The sequence below is a fragment of the Lolium rigidum genome, chromosome 4 (assembly GCF_022539505.1).
Source record: "Lolium rigidum isolate FL_2022 chromosome 4, APGP_CSIRO_Lrig_0.1, whole genome shotgun sequence".
NCBI lineage: Eukaryota > Viridiplantae > Streptophyta > Magnoliopsida > Poales > Poaceae > Lolium > Lolium rigidum.
This window is the reverse complement of record NC_061511.1, coordinates 234,590,714-234,610,848: the sequence shown is the minus strand read 5'-3', so window position 1 is coordinate 234,610,848 and position 20,135 is coordinate 234,590,714. Positions and strand designations below refer to the sequence as shown.

Below are 20,135 nucleotides of genomic sequence, written 5' to 3'. Positions count from 1 at the left end.
AACCAAGCATAAAAGTTCACAATCCATGATTAGAGCACAGCAAAGCAAGCATGCTAGGATCTCAAAACACCCCGTGCCCTCAGAATAAACGGAAACACAATGGCATTCCTTGATTTTGATCTGTATAGGCAAAACACGAGGCACCAAAAGCTCATCTTTCGTCAGGGGATTTTTCACTGTGCTTGAGTTACACCTTACAAGCATACATCTATTGTACAGCTAAGCTACCCCGCCTATTTCCACCTTCGTCGAGCCACAGTGAGCGTACAAAATACAACCGAGCACCTGGGAGGTATGATGTACTCTACTTCTATCATCTTCTGGAGCCCGTTTAAATACCAAACACCTGGAAGGTGCTCTACTTCTGCCATCTTTTGGAGGTCCTCGCTGAAGAGCCTCCTGTCAACTGGCTCGATGGAGGTTTCGTTTGACCTGGTGAGTCAGCAAGATTCCCATTAGATATAGGGAAATTAGATCTAGTTTGAATGTTTACCATGCATAATTCACAGCTAGATACAAAGACTACATGGGCAAAGCAACATGAGATTTTCCAAAGTGTCAAGGTTTTATTTGAGCACTAGTACTAACATTTTGCAGGTGCCACCATAATAGTAACCTATAATGTCAAAGTAGAGAAGTTCTATACTTGTGTGGTTTATGGTACATACTTGGAGTCTTCAAAACTGAGTCTCTTGGTTTTGATCTGGACGTTGTTGGCTGCCCGGTTTTTGTGAGAGTGGATCTGGCTACTCGGGATGGAACTGTACGCCTGAAATTATTGGCATTACCAAATTAGCAAGCCTAGTTTTCAAAAGATCAAACTGTGTTGCCAAATTAGATATAAAATGAAATAAAACAATTGATAATTCTGATGGAAGCTATCAAGTACATTGTCATTTCATCTCCAGATACATTTTCTTCATAATCCGCTTCATCCAATCTCACAGGTGCAATGCCAATGGGTGAAGTATGACCAGCATCTGCATTCACCTCAGCATAACTCAGATGATCTGATAATGTGATCCGTTGGTTTAATGTGACCAGCGATGCTTGGTTGGAATTGAACTTGCTTGGTTTGTCAATGAACAAATTTGGGGGTTTAGCATTGTCTTTCATGAGTTGGAGCTGCTCAATTTCCATATCTTTTCGTGAAATTGTATCTTTCAAAGATGAAACCTGAAAAGAAAAACATGAAGAGCAAGTCTTAAACTGAGACGACAAATTGTCCGCAGTACAAGAGATAATCATCGTCAGTAAGATCAATTACAGGAAGTAGGAACAATCATTTTGGAGTTCCAACTATTACTTCACGCCATTAGCAACATAAAACTTGAATCATATACTGTATATCTAACAGTAATACAACGATTCCTCATCTTCTAGCTACTGAATTATAGAAAGCTTAAGGGCTCCTTTGATTCAAAGGATTTGCATAGGAATTGTGTAGGATATGGTTCCTATAGGAAAAATTCCTATACATGTTGTTTGATTCATAGGAACATATCCTATAGGAAAAACTCCTATAGGAATCTTGTAGTGTAATTCCTATAGGAAAAAAGCATTAACTCATACCTCATGGAAAAATTCCTTTGCTACAATCAAACAAACTTCATCTTCCTATAGGTTTCAAGTAGACATGCCATTCCAATCCTATACCTTTCCTATTCCTATGCTTTTCCTATCCTTTAAATCAAAGGAGCCCTAAAGCTGTACACATGGTCCTATGAAAATTTTGCGATTCTCTATTCCACAATTTTTTTTAGCTTATTCTTACTATATAATAGATTCAAAAGTTTATTTCAACAGGGTTGTGACATATACCCCTACATGATTGATGGCATTGATTTCTAGCATATTCTTGATGTAATTAGGTATCCAACATTGGATACGTAAAGGTTAGGAACCTACAGAAAACTTAGGCAGGGACAGCCTCGAAGCTCTGCTATTTTACTGCTTATTGTTTTGATACAGGGCTGTGAATAGTAGTTTTAACAGTTTAAAACCTTACCAATTCTAATCACAAGTTTACAATAACCTCTCGAGTCCTAACATTGGGTTCCAACCTGTGTTCCAAGTGATCATAGAAGGAAAATATGTACTTCGTTTTTCCATAATGTTAACAATTTAAATATTCCATTCATATGTAAGTCTATCATTTTCTTTTACATAGTATTCTTTTCTTTCCTGACCAAAACAGTTCTGTAAGTACTCAAAAGGAAAACAATTAAACTCCAGTTCCAGGCGAGTTAGATAAAAGCTGAAGTATAAAAACCTGTTCCAACAGCTCTTTCATATCCTTTCCCTCTTTGTTACTTCTTGCAGCACCTAACTCTACTCCAGAAACTCTTTCAGCGAACTTTAGAGTGCTTATAGTTTCTGAATAGGACTCGACATCAGGATTTATTTGAACAAACATTAGTGTCTTTGCTTGTCCACCTGCAATAAATAATTTTAAGAAATAATTATAAAAGGAATAAATATAAAAATGCATTATTTACCAATGAGTAAGCAATCAATTACCCAAAGAGCTCTGGAGAACTTGTGTTAGCTTGCTGTTTCTGTAGGGCACATGGGCATTTTTCTGTGCCAAAGCAAAAATCACATCACCTAAAGCAGAGAGTGATTTGTTAATGTGTTGAGCCTCCTTCAATCTATCTCCAGTTGCCTCAGACCGCTCAACTCTTTCACTGCCAGCAAGATCAATGAGATGCAGACATCCTCTAGAGGTGGATCCATTCTTCATATCCAATCCTCGAACATGCACGGTTAGAATGCTACATGTAGTAATATTATTTTAATAAATCCATATTATAAGGAATAAATACAAATATAACTATGATTAATAGTTCAGTCAACCTGTGGGAGCGACTGCTTCTTTCATTTAAGGCCGTCGAACCAACTGCTCTATTTGCTAGTCCAATTTCCATCAAGTCTAACACATCTGATGTTGATGTAACGGAGTGTAAGCTCGCATCCGGTACAACAAGTCCGTTAGGCTGAGAAGTGCTCCAAATCCCAAGTGTTTATTTATGTCAAGGAGTACCATCATTGCTTTTGTAATGTTAACAACATAAACACAAGAAACATAACGAAAAACGGCAACGCGATAATATAAAAAGGATATCGTTTCTGTGCAATATCGTTTGACAGAAGATCACGAACTTGTTCATTATATATCTCAACCATCTGTACTCCCACCTCATACGAGAAAACGTTTCTCCTACTTAGTGAGATATCAAACAGATCACTTAAAGCCCGGTAATTGACACCCCAATCTGTTTTTGACATGCTGGGTCCACTCTAGTGAACAAAAAAATATAGATAATAAGACATTAATAATTATAGTTAATACAATACAAAAAAAAACTAGTACTCATGATTAGAATCAGTACCATCGTGTAAGTTTTTCCAGAACCAGTTTGCCCATACGCAAAAATACACACATTAAATCCATCAAGAACTGACCGAATCAACGGCTGAATGTCTGAGAATACCTCAGCTGTAAATTAAAAAAAAAAGTCAATTACAAAACTTATTAACATGTGTAAACAAAAACAAAAAAATGTTATTCCCACAGGCCCTAAATATTTGTCGCAGATTTAAGCAAAATATACGCTAAAATATGTTTAGGTTCATCAAACATGCGACCAGTATTTAGGGCTGGAGGGAGTACTATTATAAAGTTGTACCTTGGGAAGCAAATGAACTGAACACTTTGTTAAACTTGAACATGCGATGTCCGTCTTTTCCTTGCTTCAAAGGATTTGAAATCAGAAGATCACCCCTTTCACCAATGTAATCAATAGTGGTCGATTTTTTATCTTGACCAGGAAGAAATGGTCTTACACGACAGTATACTCTTATATTACCTACAAAAAAGATAAGATACTAAAAAAAGTTAATATGATATCTATGCTCTACAACTGAAACAATCTCTGGGCAATGGGATACCTTTTAATTCTTGCATTTCATTAAACAATTTCTGGTTTTCAGCGAGAACTTTGTGGTAATTTTCGGCGGCATCAACTAAACACTTTAAATTGGACCCTGCACAAGTTCAAATAGAAAACGTTTCAAACTTAAAACTAACCATGTAATTTTACAGAAAACAATGCAACAGAACTTACCTAAATTAGACATTTCATCTTTCCACTTCATCTGGAAGACATTCAGGTCGTTCTTTATTGACCGTGATGATATAGTTAAAGACTGCCATTGCAAATAAACAGAAAATAAGTAAAACCACAAAAGAATTTTAACAAGTTATAAACAAACATACCTTGACATTTAACTGTTGACTATTCATGTAATTCTGAAAAATATTTTCCTTTTTGTTCCATAACTGTGATTTCAGCTTAGAGGCAGTCTCAATTTCTTCTATTTTCCTGTTTGACTGCACTACATGAAGCTCAAATTCCTTCACTTTGCTTGTTAATTGGTCTTCCATTTGCTTTGTCTTAACTTCAAACTGACCAAGCTGTTGTTCATACAGCCTATTCATTTCTTCCATTTCTTCCTTAAGGCCTGCTATCATGTTCTCAGCATTTTCTTTTTCTTTCACTAACCGAACAACATTTTGCTCACTGAATTTCCTTCTCTCTTCAATTTTCGACTTCTCTTCCTGCAACAAACACCTATGACTTACTACCAGCATAATCTCTACTAATAGCGCAAGTGACGGAAAAGATTATCTTATTTGTTTATCACCTGTACTATTAGTATAAATAATCATAGATTCTCAGAAAAATAACTGTATGATGTCATTTTTCATTTCATCTGTTCATCTATGTGTATCTTATTAGTACTCCCACCGATTCATATTACTTGACTCTAGTATGGATGTATCTAGAACTAAAATGTGTCTACATCCATTCATATTAGACTCAGGTAATATGAATCGGAGGGGGTAGAACATATTGGTAAACTATAATACTACAGAATCAAACAAAATGCATTGAGTGTAGAATGAGGAAAGACACGGAAAAAAAGGAAATTAGAATATCACCCCTCCGTTCCAAATTAAATGACTCAGCTTTGCCTAGATGTGCATGTATCTACACACTAAAACGCGTCTACATACATGTGTATCTAGACAAAGTTAGTCAACTATTTGGAACGGAGGGAGTATATATGAGTTGTACCTTGACTACGTGGAGCAGATTTATTGCCATCTGGTCAGGAAAACTGCACAACATCAGCACAGTGGATAACAATTCTGAACCTCTATAATTTATCCTGACCATCAAGTAAAAAGATGTACCTGGTTTTCTTCATTTGTGCCATTTACTAATAATTCAAGTGCTTTAATTTTTGAATGGTACTTTTCTTCCCTTGTCTTGATGATAGTATTTTGCTGAAAAGCAAGGGATCATCTGATTCAAGAGCTGTATTCAAAGTACAAAAGGAAAAATATAAAGTTCAAGTAAAGGTTTTACTTACATTTCTTATGTGCTCTGCTTGAACACACAGACGACGCTCAATCTCTTGCACTACTTTCCTCAGTAAATAAACTACACGCTGATGTGAGAAGACGAGTTAGATGAAAAATTTAACAACAAAAAGAGAGAAAGAGGTAGATTCGTGGTTTAAAACAAAGAAATACATGTGGAATTTCTCCCTTTCTTCTTTCAATGCTTTCATCCAGGATACCATTAACAACTGTAAGAAGAGACTGAGTTGGTGCATTCTGCGAATATAATTATCATTAGGAAAGGGACATCACAAGATAGAGCTATTCAACAAATTTAGGAAATATCCTAGATGTCAATGATGGAGTTACATCTAAACTGTTTGAATGCATCATCTCTGAAATCTTGGCAGCTGGAAGATCAGCATAAGATCCACGTTTTAGCTGGAAAATCTCACGAAGCTTTTGTCCTGCAGGATATACAACAGGATTGTATAGATCAAAAGGCTGCAGAAAAGTAGCATCCCAAAATTACGGTACCTGGTATTTGTACTCAGCGATGAGAATTGTATCAAAGCATAAAATATTTAATAATATTGTCAGCATGAAGAATTTGAACCATGTTAAAGCCCTGCCAACACACTCAACCTGATCAGATCATCATGCCTCTTGAAAGTATAAATTGTTTGATATCATAAAAGGGTAATATGAATAAATAATTACATATATGTTGTATCATAAACTATGAGTTAAATAATTCTAGAGCAAAAGACTAAGGGCCTGTTTGACAACACAGCTTCCTCACTATTTTTGTACTGGAGTTTCTGAAAAAACTGTAGTTTGCAATACTTTGAGCTGTTTAGTACAGTAAAATACCTTTGTTTTTAAACCGTCGTAATCCAAAAAAAAAACTGAGGTAAGAGGTCTGAACCTCTTTTTTCAAAAACTACAGTTTTAAGAAGACTGTATTATCACTTGCCTAGGTGTTGGAATACCATGGTTTTGGAATACTTTGGTTTATTAAAAAACAAGCTGCCAAATGGAGCCTAACTCCCAAGGGACTTCTTTTACAGTATTTACGAAATTGTGCAAAATGAACTACAATACGCGCATACCATTAAAGGCAGGAGTTTTCTGCTGAGACTTGGGATAGGGAAGCCCATTTCCCCTGTCCTCTCTTGTGGGTGTTTTCCCTTGTGCTGCACCAGCAGCAACTAGAGACACATCAGTTTCTGGAACTCTCCATTTTTTCCGGGAAGGAGTCTTTAAAACATCTCTTGAATTATCATTAACCAATCCAGGACTCAAATTGTCCCGCAGAACCAAGAGGCAATCCACCACCGAAGACATTGATCCCTGCAATCATCACATCCAGGGTTATTATAATGTAACTTGACAGTAACACAAACCACGACCAACAACCCTAACCACCTCACTATACAACAATAATAAGAGCAACATCCAACTTACCAATAATAAATTAGTTTCAACAGTTATTGTAATCAAAAACTCAAGCATGGTACCAACTACTTATATGATAAGAGTAACCTCACCTCCTCGAGATCTTTCACGCTGAAGCCTGGCAGACCCATGTCAGCAACCACCGACAGGAACTTCTTCACATTGCCCGACCGCTGCTCCGATGATGCATAACCACCAGGTAACCCCTGAACAAAAAACAGTCATAATCAAAGCATGTAAATCAACATAACCCGGAAATTTTCAAAGTGCAAAAGGCACACCTCAAGAGCACCAGGGATGAGCGTGTCCGTGAGATGGCACAGAGCCGTGCCATCGCCGAGCAGCTCCCGGAGCTCTTCGTCAGATGAATCTGATGGCAGACGGTACTCCGGGATTAAGGCACCGAGCCATTTGATCACCTCCGCACGCCGAGCATCTAGGAAGGTTTTTCACCACCATGTAAAACAATTAATATGACAGACATGCAAAATTCACGAGTACAGGATCAAAAACTCAAAACTTTTTTTACTGGGACTAAGCCAGCCTGAACATATAATCAGCCAAGCCTCAAAGCCTCAAGTACAGAGTCAAATTACAAGTCAGAAAGAGAAAGGAGAAAGCACTAGCGACACCACCAGGCCCAAAACTAACATTCAGACGGTCCCTCCAAGAAGATACACGACAAAAGCAATCAAAATTCAACTCCAAGGGGATATCAAACTAAATAATAGCAGCCGCTTCAATACATCGTCGCTTCTTCAGCAAAAATCTTGCCGACGAAAGAGGGATCGAGCAACGTGAGCAAGAAATGAAATTAACTCCAAAGTAAAAAGCAATGAATCAGAGACAGAGCTTAAGAATAGTCGGGCTGCATATAGCTAACAAACTCGCCGGATATGTAGCCCGAGAATCCAGAGAGCACGCTCGCTGACAAAAAAAAATCGAGCTCGCAGGCTCCAATTTCGCAACCCGATGTGCATCCGGGATCAGCCGCCTCACCTGCCTGGAGCCCCTGGCTGTCGCCGTCCACGCTCCCCATTCCCCGCCTCCCGGGACAAGCTCAAGGCGGTCCCGGCGCAGATCGAGGCCGCCGGCGGCGGGGTTGGGGCGGATTCAGCCTCGGAACGGGCGGGAATCAGGGGATTTTCCGGGGATGACGCGCGCGCTGGGGTTTTGCTCCCGCCGTCGTGCGCCGGCCGAGGAGCCTCCGTTGCTTTTTTGTTTTCGTTTTGGCTCGGTTTGTTGCTGTCTCGCGTATGTCGCGGGCCTTTGATTTGCGTTGACGTCGCCAGCTCGTCTTCTTCCGTTAACTCGCTCTCGCCGTCTTCTGGCGTTACCGTCAGACACTGAAACTGTGTCAATATATTTGATTCCTGGAAATAGCTTTCGTCCTGCTATATTAATATAGAAACCATACGATGAAATAGTTGGAGCCACAGCACAAGCCCAAACGAAAAGACAAAGAAAAGAAAAAGAAACTAATGCCGACACCGGCAAATTGATGAAATCGAGGATGACCCTGCAACCATTGCGCCCTCTAGAGAAGTACCACCATGCTCCTAGCACGCTGAGACGCCGCATACCAAGCAGCACCTTCAACAAGGGAACGACGACGACGCTGCTGCCCGGACTAGTCCTAGGGGTTTCCCCCGGTACGCGGAAGGGATTGGGGAGGAATACATCCGACGCCATTCAAGAAGGAAGGCGGCACCCGCAGGCGTCGCCGCATCGAAGTCGGACATGCAGACAAGGATTTATCCCGACCACCAAACCCACCACCCTGAACGCTCCGACGTGCTCCACCAAACATGCCACCCACCAGCACACGCCACCACGGTCTTGTAGTCACCCTCGCCATCGCACTGTGGTCACCGGAACAGGGCCTAGAGGAAGAGATAACATGCAGCAGGGACGGGGGTAGCAGCACCACAACCGGGCGGGAGGGAACAACCTCCACCGCCGTCGCGGTCACCGACCGGACAAGGCAAAGAGAGCAAACCAGGCCCGATCTGGCGCGGCCGGGCCCAAACTGGCCCGCAAAGCTCTACTGCCAAGCTGCAGCAGGCTGGCCGAAGCGCCGCCGCCGCCCATCCACCGTCGCTGCACCATCTCCGCCGCCAGGGAGCATCGCCGGCGAGCCGAACGCAGGCAGCCCGCCCAGCCCGACTGGGCCCCAATCTGGGCCAGATCTAGGCCGAACAGGCCCCTGCCCGCGTCGCCCACCTTCGCCGCTCCGCCGCCAACGGCTGCGCCGCCGTCCCTCCTCCCACCCGACGCACGGGTCTCACGCAGCCGCACCGGACCGCCGCCAAGGAGCCCCCGCGCCCCCGCCGCGGGAAAAGTCAGCCCGCCGCCGCCGGCACCGCGCGGGCAACGCCCGGTGGCCCATGCTGGCGGCGACGGCCGGGGGAAGAGGGAGGAGGAGTACTGGGGGTGGCGGCGCTAGGGTTCGCCCGTCGCCCGCGCGGGGGGGGCGAGCGAACGGGGTTGGTTAGGACCAGAGGCGTCACAAAATTAGTTCTCAGCTAGCCCAACATTTATTTGTCCAAATTGATTTCTCATAAGATCAAGTATAATCATGATGGATTTCTCGTTTAAACAAAAAATCAGGTAAAATTAGCTAAATCAGCTATTAATCATGGTGAGTAGGCCAAAATTGTGTCAAAAACAGTCAAATCAATTTCAATAAGAACGTATACAATATCTTAGCACACGTTCCACTTAAAGCAACAACAATATACATGTCTATGTTGGGGTTTTGATTTCCGCCAATAGATTTGTAGGTTGGTACTAGAAGGACCTAGCGCGTCTTGCCGCGCCGATCTTTGATATTATCGTTTAATTTTACAATTTTGTACACACAACCAACCTAATTGGTCTATAAACATGTAAATAATAACACTCCCGTCAGCAAAATATTGCACCCGCCGGAAGAACAATAAAGCAAACTAAATAGTGAATGTGTGTACATCAGTGAACTGATAAAAAATATACTTGAAGAACAAAAAAGTATATGTAAGAAACACAGACAGAAAAAACTAACAATGGGCCATCTCCTGGAAACATGTATACATGAAGTTCCTCAGAAAAATAATTAGCTAAGCACCAACAAATTGTATATCTTGTTCTCAAACTGAATAACGGTGTGACTGAACACAACATCAAGACCCGAGCCCTTCAAGTGGCATGTTGTATAGAGGAGGATATCATATGTATCAGTGATGTACTGTAATATTGAGCCGATATAACTAAATTCCAGGAAGTATATTACAAATTTCAAAGAGCTTGTCTATGATCACATCATCTTCTCCATCTCGGTTACATGTATTGGATTAAGAGACAGGTAAATTTCTATGGTACATGAGAAGAGAAGCAAAACATACATTAAGCACAAATGGCCAGGCTGAGCTTTTAATCACATCCATAGCAAGAGTTCAGCCTTGTCACTGGTTGGTTCTGCACTGGCGAAACTACAATCTGTAACTGAACCATATCGACCTGAACTCCACCTAGTTGCTGATGCTACAAAATTAAGTCATTGGCTTAATTAGGAAGGGCCACATCAGCTGCTATTGTCCACAAAGAGAATGTGTCGTCGTGTGCTTGGATAGGAAAGGAAACATAACATGATAATGGAAGGAAGCTAATATCCAGATTAGCATGGATGAATCAAAATGACATGATCCATAGCTGTGCAGCAAACAGGTAGACGGACGTCCAGAAGAAAAGGTCTAGAAAAAGGATAGATGAAAAGTGAACCTACAATGTAAAGGTTAAATAGCAAACAACCAGAACTTCCGCATGGTCACTAATATGCAAAATATGATTGTATTCTATGCAGGAATCTAAATGGCCACCAATAGGAACAATGACACATACCATTTTGCACATTGATCGTTGTTAATAAGTGTGAAAAAAGAGGACAAATTCTTGATAGGTAGGTGAAACAAACCTTCAAAACATTGAGAAGTTCCCTTAATTAAGAGACATGTCTCACAAATAGTGTGGTACCAAGAACTTCTGCTTATTCTTTTGGATCCCATTACAGATGGATGATCAAATATTGAATATGATAAATACATGAATAACAGGGATTCAGTATATGTTCAAAAACATGGAAGAACGGGTAAGATGGGGAAAGCGATCTTGCATGTAACTTCAAGAACTATATTGTTTTCCGAATATTGAATAACATAGAAATCCTATAAAAGTAAAGCACATGGAATAAAAATACATACATAGTATGTTATAAAAGAAAATTATAGGAGTCAGCACCACGAATGTTTAAAAAACCTGAAGTCCTAAAAAATATCAAACGATGAAAACAAGACGGTGCTTTTTTAGATCAGTCTTAAATAACCACACTGTCCCTAAAAGGAACTTCTCTAGCCTTGTGTACACCTAGATACAAAATCCAAGAAAACACATTACATATCAGGTTACTCGATAACCCCTAGCTGAATATATGCTTTCATCAAAACATTCAGTACCATGAAAATTTTAAAAAGTCTGTCCAAGACAGTTAGACAAATAATATGTAGAACATGAACTATTTGGATAAGAGAATTTGTTTCGATAAGAGAGTTTTTCGAAAAATAATAATTTTGTTATTGAACAACTGACCAACACAACTTTTTTTCACTATATTTGATAATATTCAAGAGCACAAAGGTGAAATATTGAGCTTTACTTAATAACAGAACTAAGGACCCAAACTTTGACAACCACTATCCTTTCTATCACTAACAGTAATTTAGGAAAGAACAATTAAACGGTTAAGGAAACCCATGTTGTGAAGACGACAATGGCAGGTTCCCCCTAATTCATTATCCGGAATCTCACTCACTAAGAAACAATGATATCTTAAGACAGAGAGAAAGTAAGATGGTTAAGAACATCATGACAGATTGATTGTAAGTATACTGAGTCAACCGAACGTGCCTGCGTCATACGAACTCGTGAAACCGCTGTGCTTATATTATAGTTCAACAATTCCTGGTGCAAGGAGAACATGAGATGTTGTGTTGAAATTTTTTTTATCTAGAAATGGGTGATTCTGCTCTCTTTAAAATCTAATAAAACAATAATGTGACTAAGGGGTCTTAACTTGGTAGATAAACATGGCGCTAAAAGAAGAATAAAAGTATGATACATGAGAATGAGTTTCTAAGCCAAATTGTTCATATTTAGGATGAGCTTTATAAATATAAATGATATCATGACTTCAAACAAAATGAGGATTCGATCTGACATGTATATATGAAATACTAAAATTGTCATACAATTAGAGCATTGAGAGGCGGAAAACTTGTAAGAGAAAAATATACACCAGAACTTGGATCATTTTTTATAAATATAAACAAAGCGAGAATTTTCGATATTTCTAGACTATTAACAGCCTATATGAACTGGATTTTAATAGATGGATTCCCTATCCTGAACTTCCTTGCCTCAATGCTAAGCATGTTACATACAAGGTCAGTAAGAAAATTAGAAGAAATACTCTTACAACATAGTTCCCATATCACCATATCCATATGCTATAGTAATTAAGTATTTATATAGTTTCTGTTTTGCTACGCACTGGTTCAGTATTGTTCATTCAGCTGTACAAAAGAGAGAGAAAAGTGCAACCATCAGATGGCTTGATTTAATCCGCAACATTATAAATTAACTAATGAGCAATGCGGACTTGCAAGTTTTACCAGCCCAAGCTACACTAAGATGAGAAAGAGAAACCATGAGATTGCTTATAGCTGCAAATAATCATGAAATTTGCTTGATGCAAAAAGGAAGAAGCAGGACCGCATGAGACAATTTCTTACCTCAACATGGATTAAGCAGTGGGCATCTAAACTTTTGCTCAACCAAATAAATCATCTGTGCGTACGGAAGGAAAAAAAAAATCAGGTCACATAATCTGAGGTGGAAAAACACAGCACCAAGAGGCATTCGGAATAGAAGAAATGGTTATCACATCATTGAGATCGTGTGTAGAATTCTTTCTTCCACAAAGGTTTAACAGTTGATGCATCAAGTTTGCACTTGCGAGCTAAGACACACATAATCGTCCCCTATGTATGGCAGGCCCTTGTTCACATGGCACTTCAACCGTAACGCCAATTAAGCATGAAAAAGTGGTCAATCAATCCAAACCTGACATAGCAGGACACTCTCATTTTCGATACTGCAAGAAAGTAAAGAACAAACATAGCATACTCTGCAGCAGACCAAAAACTATAGACATGCCATGTGTATGTAACACATGGCCCAACAGATATCAAGCTAGGGAAAGCAAACCCACGATCTCATTACAAAGTTTGCCTTTTAGATTTGGAATACATCATTCAGATTGCGCCATACACGGATAACAGATAAGATCCACAATCTATTGTCTGGTCAGAGCCCTCACACACATAAAGATAAACCTCTACCAGGAATTCATGTGAGAATCAAAAGAAGATTTCTTATGACTTGCCCCTAGAGGCAAGAACCTCAATCTAAACATTATACACAACACCAAGAACATATATATAGCCTGTATAGAAACATCAACTGTACAGGTAATACGACATGATCTTACTTCGAAAGCATCAAGCTAAAAAAACACCATAGGCCATGATACAAACACATACTCTTAACCATTCAAAAATAAGGCCAGTAAGAGCATAGCTATAATATACCAACAAAATGTAGGTAACTTCAGTATCAAAGGACTGCGCAGCAGATTCATTCAGTACATTAGTTGTGTAGTCAACCAACATTCTTTCACACATACTACAGCCAAAGATTCAAAATTTCACAACATGGCTCCCATATAGAACATCTCTGGACAGAGACAGTAAGCAACACCTACCTCAGAATAGCTATGAACAAAACCCTGAGACGACACGGAAGATTGCTATAAGTCAGTGTTGCTACTGAAATCCCTAAACTTCAAGCAAGGTACACACAATTTTTTTCTGGAAGAACATGAAACTAATCCCATCCAACTCGAAAACAACTAAACAAAAAAGATAAGCCTGCATCAGGCGAAAAAGATATACAAACACGAGCCACCGCTGCAATCACAAGCAGTCATGCCTGCATGGACACGAATCAGTCAAAACTCAAACCCACCCACCTAAATCCCTAGACTGCATGATTGGCAGCCGTGGAGAATGGGAGTGGGAGTATGAAACGGGGAGTTAGATGGAGGATTAGGCTTGTGAAATTGATTATTACTCTTGGTCCCACATTTAGTATGAGGTGGAATTAATATGGGGAAATGAGACGACAATGTTCTATGTTTGTGGATTGTGTCTTCCACCCCATCTTTAATGGTTGACACCTCCATCAATAAATTTTGTGTGTCCTTCGCCATCTCCATCAACCCGAGTGCACGACTACGCTGCGTCGCCGGCGGCCACGGTCAGTCCCCCACGACCAGTGGCGGAGGCAGGATTCACTAATTTTGAAGTTAAGGGGGTCCGGTTAGAGGAAAATTTCCAAATTCTTCACTGTTCACATAAATTTAGCAGCAAATCAACCGTGTTAGGGGGGCCAGGGCCCTGCTGGTCCCCTGTCTCCGCCACTACCCATGGTCTGCCCGATCGTCGTGTTTCCATGGGTTCCTCCACCGGGTATGTTGTGTCGTCAGATGTAAACTTCCACCGGCAGCAAAAAAACAAAAAAAGCTCATACACGTAGAGCTCGCCGACAATAACCGAGGCCTTGTTGTCGTAAGCGTTGACGCTGATCTCGATCCGAGCAATCCAAACGTGTGCAAAGCTAGCTTGCCGGACGCTGCATTTGGAGCAGCCTGAACGATCCGAACGTGTGTGCAAAGCTAGCCTCCGGCCGGCAAAGTTACTACGTACACAGCCTTCTTCCTAGCTAGCAAGTCAAACGACTCAGTTCTTGTTGTGGGCAGGTAGCACAACACAATGCAAAGAAATCGCTGATTGCAACACAAAGAAAAGAATGAAGCTCGTCATCGTCGGTCATTGACTGCCCATTTTCTGTTTATCTCTTGACAGGTTTCATGCGTTTTTGCAGTTCAGAGGTGGGCAATAGAACATAGGCATTTTTCTCATCTCGATCAATTACCAGGATCCTCCCTGGGATGAAATCTTGAGGAGTTTGCTCCATAAACTCCCAATCCACTTCCCACCTAATTTCACATATCCTCAATCAAACAAGGGACTTCTAGCCCCGTATCCCCTCAACTCTCATTCCCCACGTCTATCCCCCCAACAAAGCACGCTGAGAAAGCATGCCATAGGCGCCCAGAAAACTATGAGCACAGGAAAGCAGCGGTGCCGGAAAGAACGGTAGCAAATTGCGACAATAAACCGGTGAATCCACAGCAATCAAGCCCCGACCAGATGCAGGTCGAGCCCAATCCCCAAAAGATGGCTGCACACAGGAGCATCACAGATCCAGTACCCACAAACTGCTCCAATCTCATCGGCCAACGCGAGAAAAATCAGAGAAGGAAAGAGGGAAACATACCAGCGAGAAGGAACGGCCGCCATGGAGAAGAGGGGCGGCGCCACCCAAAGGAAGAACAGATCACCCACTCAGCAAATCCTGCTGCCGCGACAAAAAGAACAGAGAAGAAGGAGAAAGACGGAAGCCACGGTCAAAGCAATCTGAAACCGACCCCGGGAAGCCTCTTCTGGCTTACACGTTGCGCACAACCGCCCACACGCTGGAACGCGTTGACACATGCAAACGCGCGAGATGGGACCCGCGACAACGACGCGCAGCGCGATCAGAGACGAGCGCAACCCTGGGAGCTTAGTGCTCTTTAAGGATGAGACTAAAATTCGATGGGTTGGCACACGCGAAAGCGCTACAAAAACTCGAGGATATGAGCATGTCCATGTCTAAGAGGATGGCGGGTAAAGACCTTACTTTTTGTGATTTGCTTATTGCATACGGCGCGCTCAAAGTTGTGGTATAACTCAGTGGGGTGCTGCCCGATGAATCCCTTACAAGTGAGAGTGAATGCCGCCTTCTCCACCACTGGAGAAGCGTTTAATTAGATCTAGGTCTACTATCTTTTGCCTCAAATATATGTGTTTGTGTAGATGAATTATAGAACTAGATCTAATCTTTCTTTTGCCTCAAGTATATGCAAGATTTATTGGGGCAATAGAGGGGAAAACAAGTTCTTGAAGGTCAATAATGGAGGGGCCAAAAGGGATCTCAATCTTAGGTACCTATTGGCGAAGAATGCACAGGGGTTACCACCAATCTTCATGTTACCCTATTCGTGGACGGTTACCCTATTCGTGGACGGTCTACTCGGTCTAAATTGCAACGGTCTATTATGCACTCTAGAGTGTAAGATTGTATTATGTCTCACAATTGATACAAAACTGTTTGGGGTACAAGGGATATAAATAGTAGAGCCAACCGACTAAGCCTAAAACCCTAGCTTGCGTTACAAGTCTAGCTTAACCAAAACATATAATCTAACATCCCCCCGCGGTGTCAACGTGGGGTTCAATCACGTTGAGACTGAAACGAATGTCATGAAACGGCTGTGTTGGCAGTCCCTTGGTAAAGATGTCGGCGAACTGTGCTGTAGTGGGAACATGAAGAACTCGAACTTGGCCCAAAGCAACTTTCTCCCTGACAAAGTGAATATCTATCTCAATATGCTTTGTCCGCCGATGCTGAACTGGATTGCTGGACATGTAAACCGCTGAAATATTATCACAATAAACAATAGTGGCCTGCTGGATGGGACGATGAAGTTCGGCCAACAAGCTGCCGTAGCCAAACTTGTCTCGGCAAGTCTGCATGTGCAACGGCTCGATACTCAGCTTACGCGGACGAGCGTGAAACCGTAACTCGTCGCTTAGAAGACCATGAAAGCAAATTGTTACCCATAAAAACACGAGTATCCGGACGTGGACCGACGAGTGTCGGGGCATCCAGCCCGATCCGCATCGGAGTATCTCTGTCAAAGCTGGTAGGTGAAGTGGTGTTTATGTGAAGGCCATAATCTAATGTTCCTTTTAGATATCTAAGAGTGTGTTTCATGTGATTGTAGTGAGGAACTCGTGGATCATGCATATATAGGCAGACTTGTTGGACGAGAATAAGATATTTACGGGCGTGTTAGAGTAAGGTATTGTAGTGCACCCGCAATGCTACGGTAGAGAGTTGGGTCCGAGAATGGTTCGCCATCGGCAGAGAGTTTGGCGCTAGTGTCAACAGGTGTACGAGCAGGCTGACAGTCAATCATGCCTGCGCGGTTGAGAAGATCTAGAATGTACTGACGTTGGGAAAGAAAAAGACCATTAGAGTCACGTGTAACAGTGATGCCAAGAAAATGATGAAGCACACCAAGATCAGTCATAGAGAATTCAGAGTTAAGCAGTGTAATAATATGATCAAGAAAAGTCTTAGTGGAAGCAGTGAGAATGATATCATCAACATAAAGAAGAAGATAAGTCTGTGTGTGTGGAAGTGTGATAGACAACAAGAGAGGTGTCGGTGAGAGAGGGAGTGAAACCGATTGTTTGAATGTAAGTTGAAAAACGTTGGAACCAAGCCCTAGGGGCTTGTTTGAGACCATAAAGAGATTTTTGAAGGAGACAAACATGATCGGGAGCGAGAGGAGTCTTCGAAGCCTAAAGGTTGTTGACAATAAACAGTTTCTTGGAGAGCACCATGAAGAAAGGCATTTTTGACATCGAGTTGGTGAATGGGCCAAGAAGAGGAAGTGGCGATGCTAAGAACAGTGCGAATAGTGCTAGGCTTGACAACGGGAGAGAAGGTCTCATCGTAGTCGATGCCGTGCTGCTGAGAGAAACCACGACAAACCCAGCGAGCCTTGTAGCGAGAGAGAGTTCCGTCGGAGAGAAATTTTTGGCGGAAAACCCATTTGCCGGAAACAATATTTGCACCGACAGGGCGAGGAACAAGGCGCCATGTATCATTGTGAATGAGAGCAGAATACTCATCACGCATAGCGGCAGCCCAGTTAGGATCGAGAAGAGCACTTTTGTAGGTTTTAGGGATGGGGGAGATCGGAGAAGTGGTGGCATGAAGATTGAGACGCGGCCCTTTTGGAACGTGAAATCCCGATTTGGCCCGAGTGCGCATTGTGTGATCATTTGTGGGAGCTTGGGTAGGAACGAGCATGGGGTGGTAGAGGTGGAGTGGGATGAACAACGACGTCGGGCGCGAGCGGATGAGTCGGACGTCGAAGATGGTGGAATAGGTGGAGAAGGAGCGGCGGGGGAGATGGGTGTATCGGGTGGAGGTGCGGACTCGGCGGAGGAAGCGGCCGACCCGGCCGTCGCGGCGGTGGAGTCGGCTGAAGGGTCTGCCGCGGCAGGGCGAGGAGGGCACTGGGGTGGCGGTAGGAGCGGTGTAGTGGTGAGGAAACCTAGCGGGGTGAGCTATGGGATGATGTAGGGTAGGCGATGGGTCAATGGGAGTTTGGGAGGGTGTCCGGTGTGGAGAAAGGGAAGATATGCTCGGAAAAAGTAACGTGCCGAGAGATGTGGACGCGGCCGGAGACGAGATCCGGGCAGCGATAACCCTTGTGTTCATCAGAGTATCCTAGAAAGACACATGGAATGGAGCGAGGTGATAGTTTGTTGGTGGAGATGGCGGCAGTGTTTGGAAAACAAAGACAGCCAAAGACGCGAAGTTCAGAGTAGTTGGGATGACTAAGGTAAAGAGAGTAGAATGGTGTAGAGTTTGTATTGGACTTGTGAGGCCGGATGTTAAGTAAGTAGGTGGCTGTGCGTAAGGCTTCGGCCCGGAATTTTGGTGGCATTGAGGAGTGGATTAAAAGGGTGCGAATGATGTCGTTTATTGTGCGAAGCGAGCGTTCGCCTTGCCGTTTTGAGGTGAAGTGTATGGGCAAGAAAATCGGAGAAGAATGCCATGTTGAAGAAAGAAGTTTCGGTTTTGAAAGTTATCAAATTCTTTGCCGTTGTCACATTGGATAAATTTAATGGGAAGAAAGAAGTGTGTGGCGACATATTTTTGAAAGTTTAGGAAAATGGTGTGTACGTCCGATTTGTTGCGTAAAGGAAAAGTCCGGACAAAGTGTGTGAAATCGTCTAGAACGACTAGATAATATTTAAAGCCGGAGACACTAGTATGGGGAGATGTCCATAAATCGCAGTGCAAAAGTTCAAAAGGAAAGGTACTAACAGTAGTAGAGGAACTAAAGGGCAAGCGAACATGTTTTCCTTGCCGACAAGAGGGACACATGGAGGTATTATGACTATCCTTATTACAATTTATTGAAAATTCGCTAAGTATAGAAGACAAGGTAGCGTTGTGGGGGTGGCCGAGACGGTGATGCCGAGAGGTCGACGGACGCCGCCATGGAGGTGGGTGGGTCGTGGGTGGCGGCGCCATGGAGAGTGTAGAGGTCGCCGGAGCTATTGAACCGAGCGATCTCCGCTTTGGTCTGGTAGTCCTTCACAGATAAACCAAACGGATCAAATTCCATAGAAACAAGATTGTCACGGGTGAACTGACGAACAGAAATTAAGTTTTTGATCAGCGCGGGTGCAATAAGGACATCACGGAGGAGGAGTTGTTTGGTGGGTGTAGGTATGGTGGTTTGGCCGGTGCAATATATAGGTATAGTAGTGCCGTTTCCTAGGACTATGGATGAAAGTGGTGTGGTGGACAAATTTGACAGCATATTACTAGAAGCAGACATGTGACTAGAAGCACCGGAATCGAAAATCCAGTCCATACCCGAGTTTCCCCAGGCAGCGAAGTTGTTCATGGCCTGCAAGAACGCAGATTGGTCCCAGCTCGGTGAAGGAGCGGAGGTCGGTTGATGCATCGGGGCGGTTGGAGCAGGGCGGCATGAGGACGGGCGAAGGCTGAAACATCCGGGGGTGCTGATATGGCATGTATGGCATCCCCCGTCGTAGTAGGCCGGGGCGGCGTGGTAGGCGTTCGGCGGGGCGCGCCGGCCGAGGAGTCCAGGGGAACCGGTGTGGGGGCGAAGACCCGGCGCCCGAGCACCCGCGTAGGCCGGAGGAGCACCGATCGGAGAGGGGGCCGCCCGGGGCATGGACCAAGCCTGAACCATGCCGGTCCGGGGATCATGAGGAGGGCGCCGAGGTAGGCGGCGCGGCGAGTGCCGGCGCAGGCGTCGGTACCGCCGGTGGCGGGCGCCAAGCGGGAGGAGCGGCAGGTGCTGGCGCGGGCGTCGAGGCGGCTGGTGGAGTGGCAGATCGCGGCGGCCAGTACATCGGATTCTTGCCCTTGTAGTTGGGGCTGGGACGCC

The 20,135-nt window shown here is 43.1% G+C and overlaps 1 protein-coding gene across 3 annotated transcripts; it reads right to left on the bottom strand.

Moving 5' to 3' along the window:
• Window positions 1-82: 82 nt before the first annotated feature.
• Window positions 83-8,091, bottom strand: LOC124707289 (kinesin-like protein KIN-14K). Of its 3 annotated transcripts, XM_047238949.1 has the most exons (22): window positions 7,868-8,091; window positions 7,150-7,304; window positions 6,961-7,074; window positions 6,523-6,763; window positions 5,780-5,877; window positions 5,603-5,686; window positions 5,440-5,517; window positions 5,261-5,353; window positions 5,142-5,171; window positions 4,280-4,621; window positions 4,128-4,209; window positions 3,952-4,047; window positions 3,690-3,869; window positions 3,393-3,499; window positions 3,125-3,300; window positions 2,857-3,021; window positions 2,521-2,774; window positions 2,273-2,436; window positions 1,105-1,176; window positions 890-1,065; window positions 669-769; window positions 83-432 (listed from the first exon to the last, which is right to left on the bottom strand). In XM_047238949.1, the coding sequence occupies exons 1-22, from the start codon at window positions 7,905-7,907 to the stop codon at window positions 359-361; spliced, it is 2,922 nt and encodes a 973-aa protein (XP_047094905.1). In that variant the 5' UTR covers window positions 7,908-8,091; the 3' UTR covers window positions 83-358. The 3 variants fall into 3 exon arrangements, with proteins under 3 accessions (XP_047094905.1, XP_047094904.1, XP_047094903.1); XM_047238948.1 differs by having other exon boundaries at window positions 669-766; window positions 887-1,176; XM_047238947.1 differs by having other exon boundaries at window positions 890-1,176; window positions 7,868-8,090.
• Between the last annotated feature and the right edge of the window lie 12,044 nt (window positions 8,092-20,135).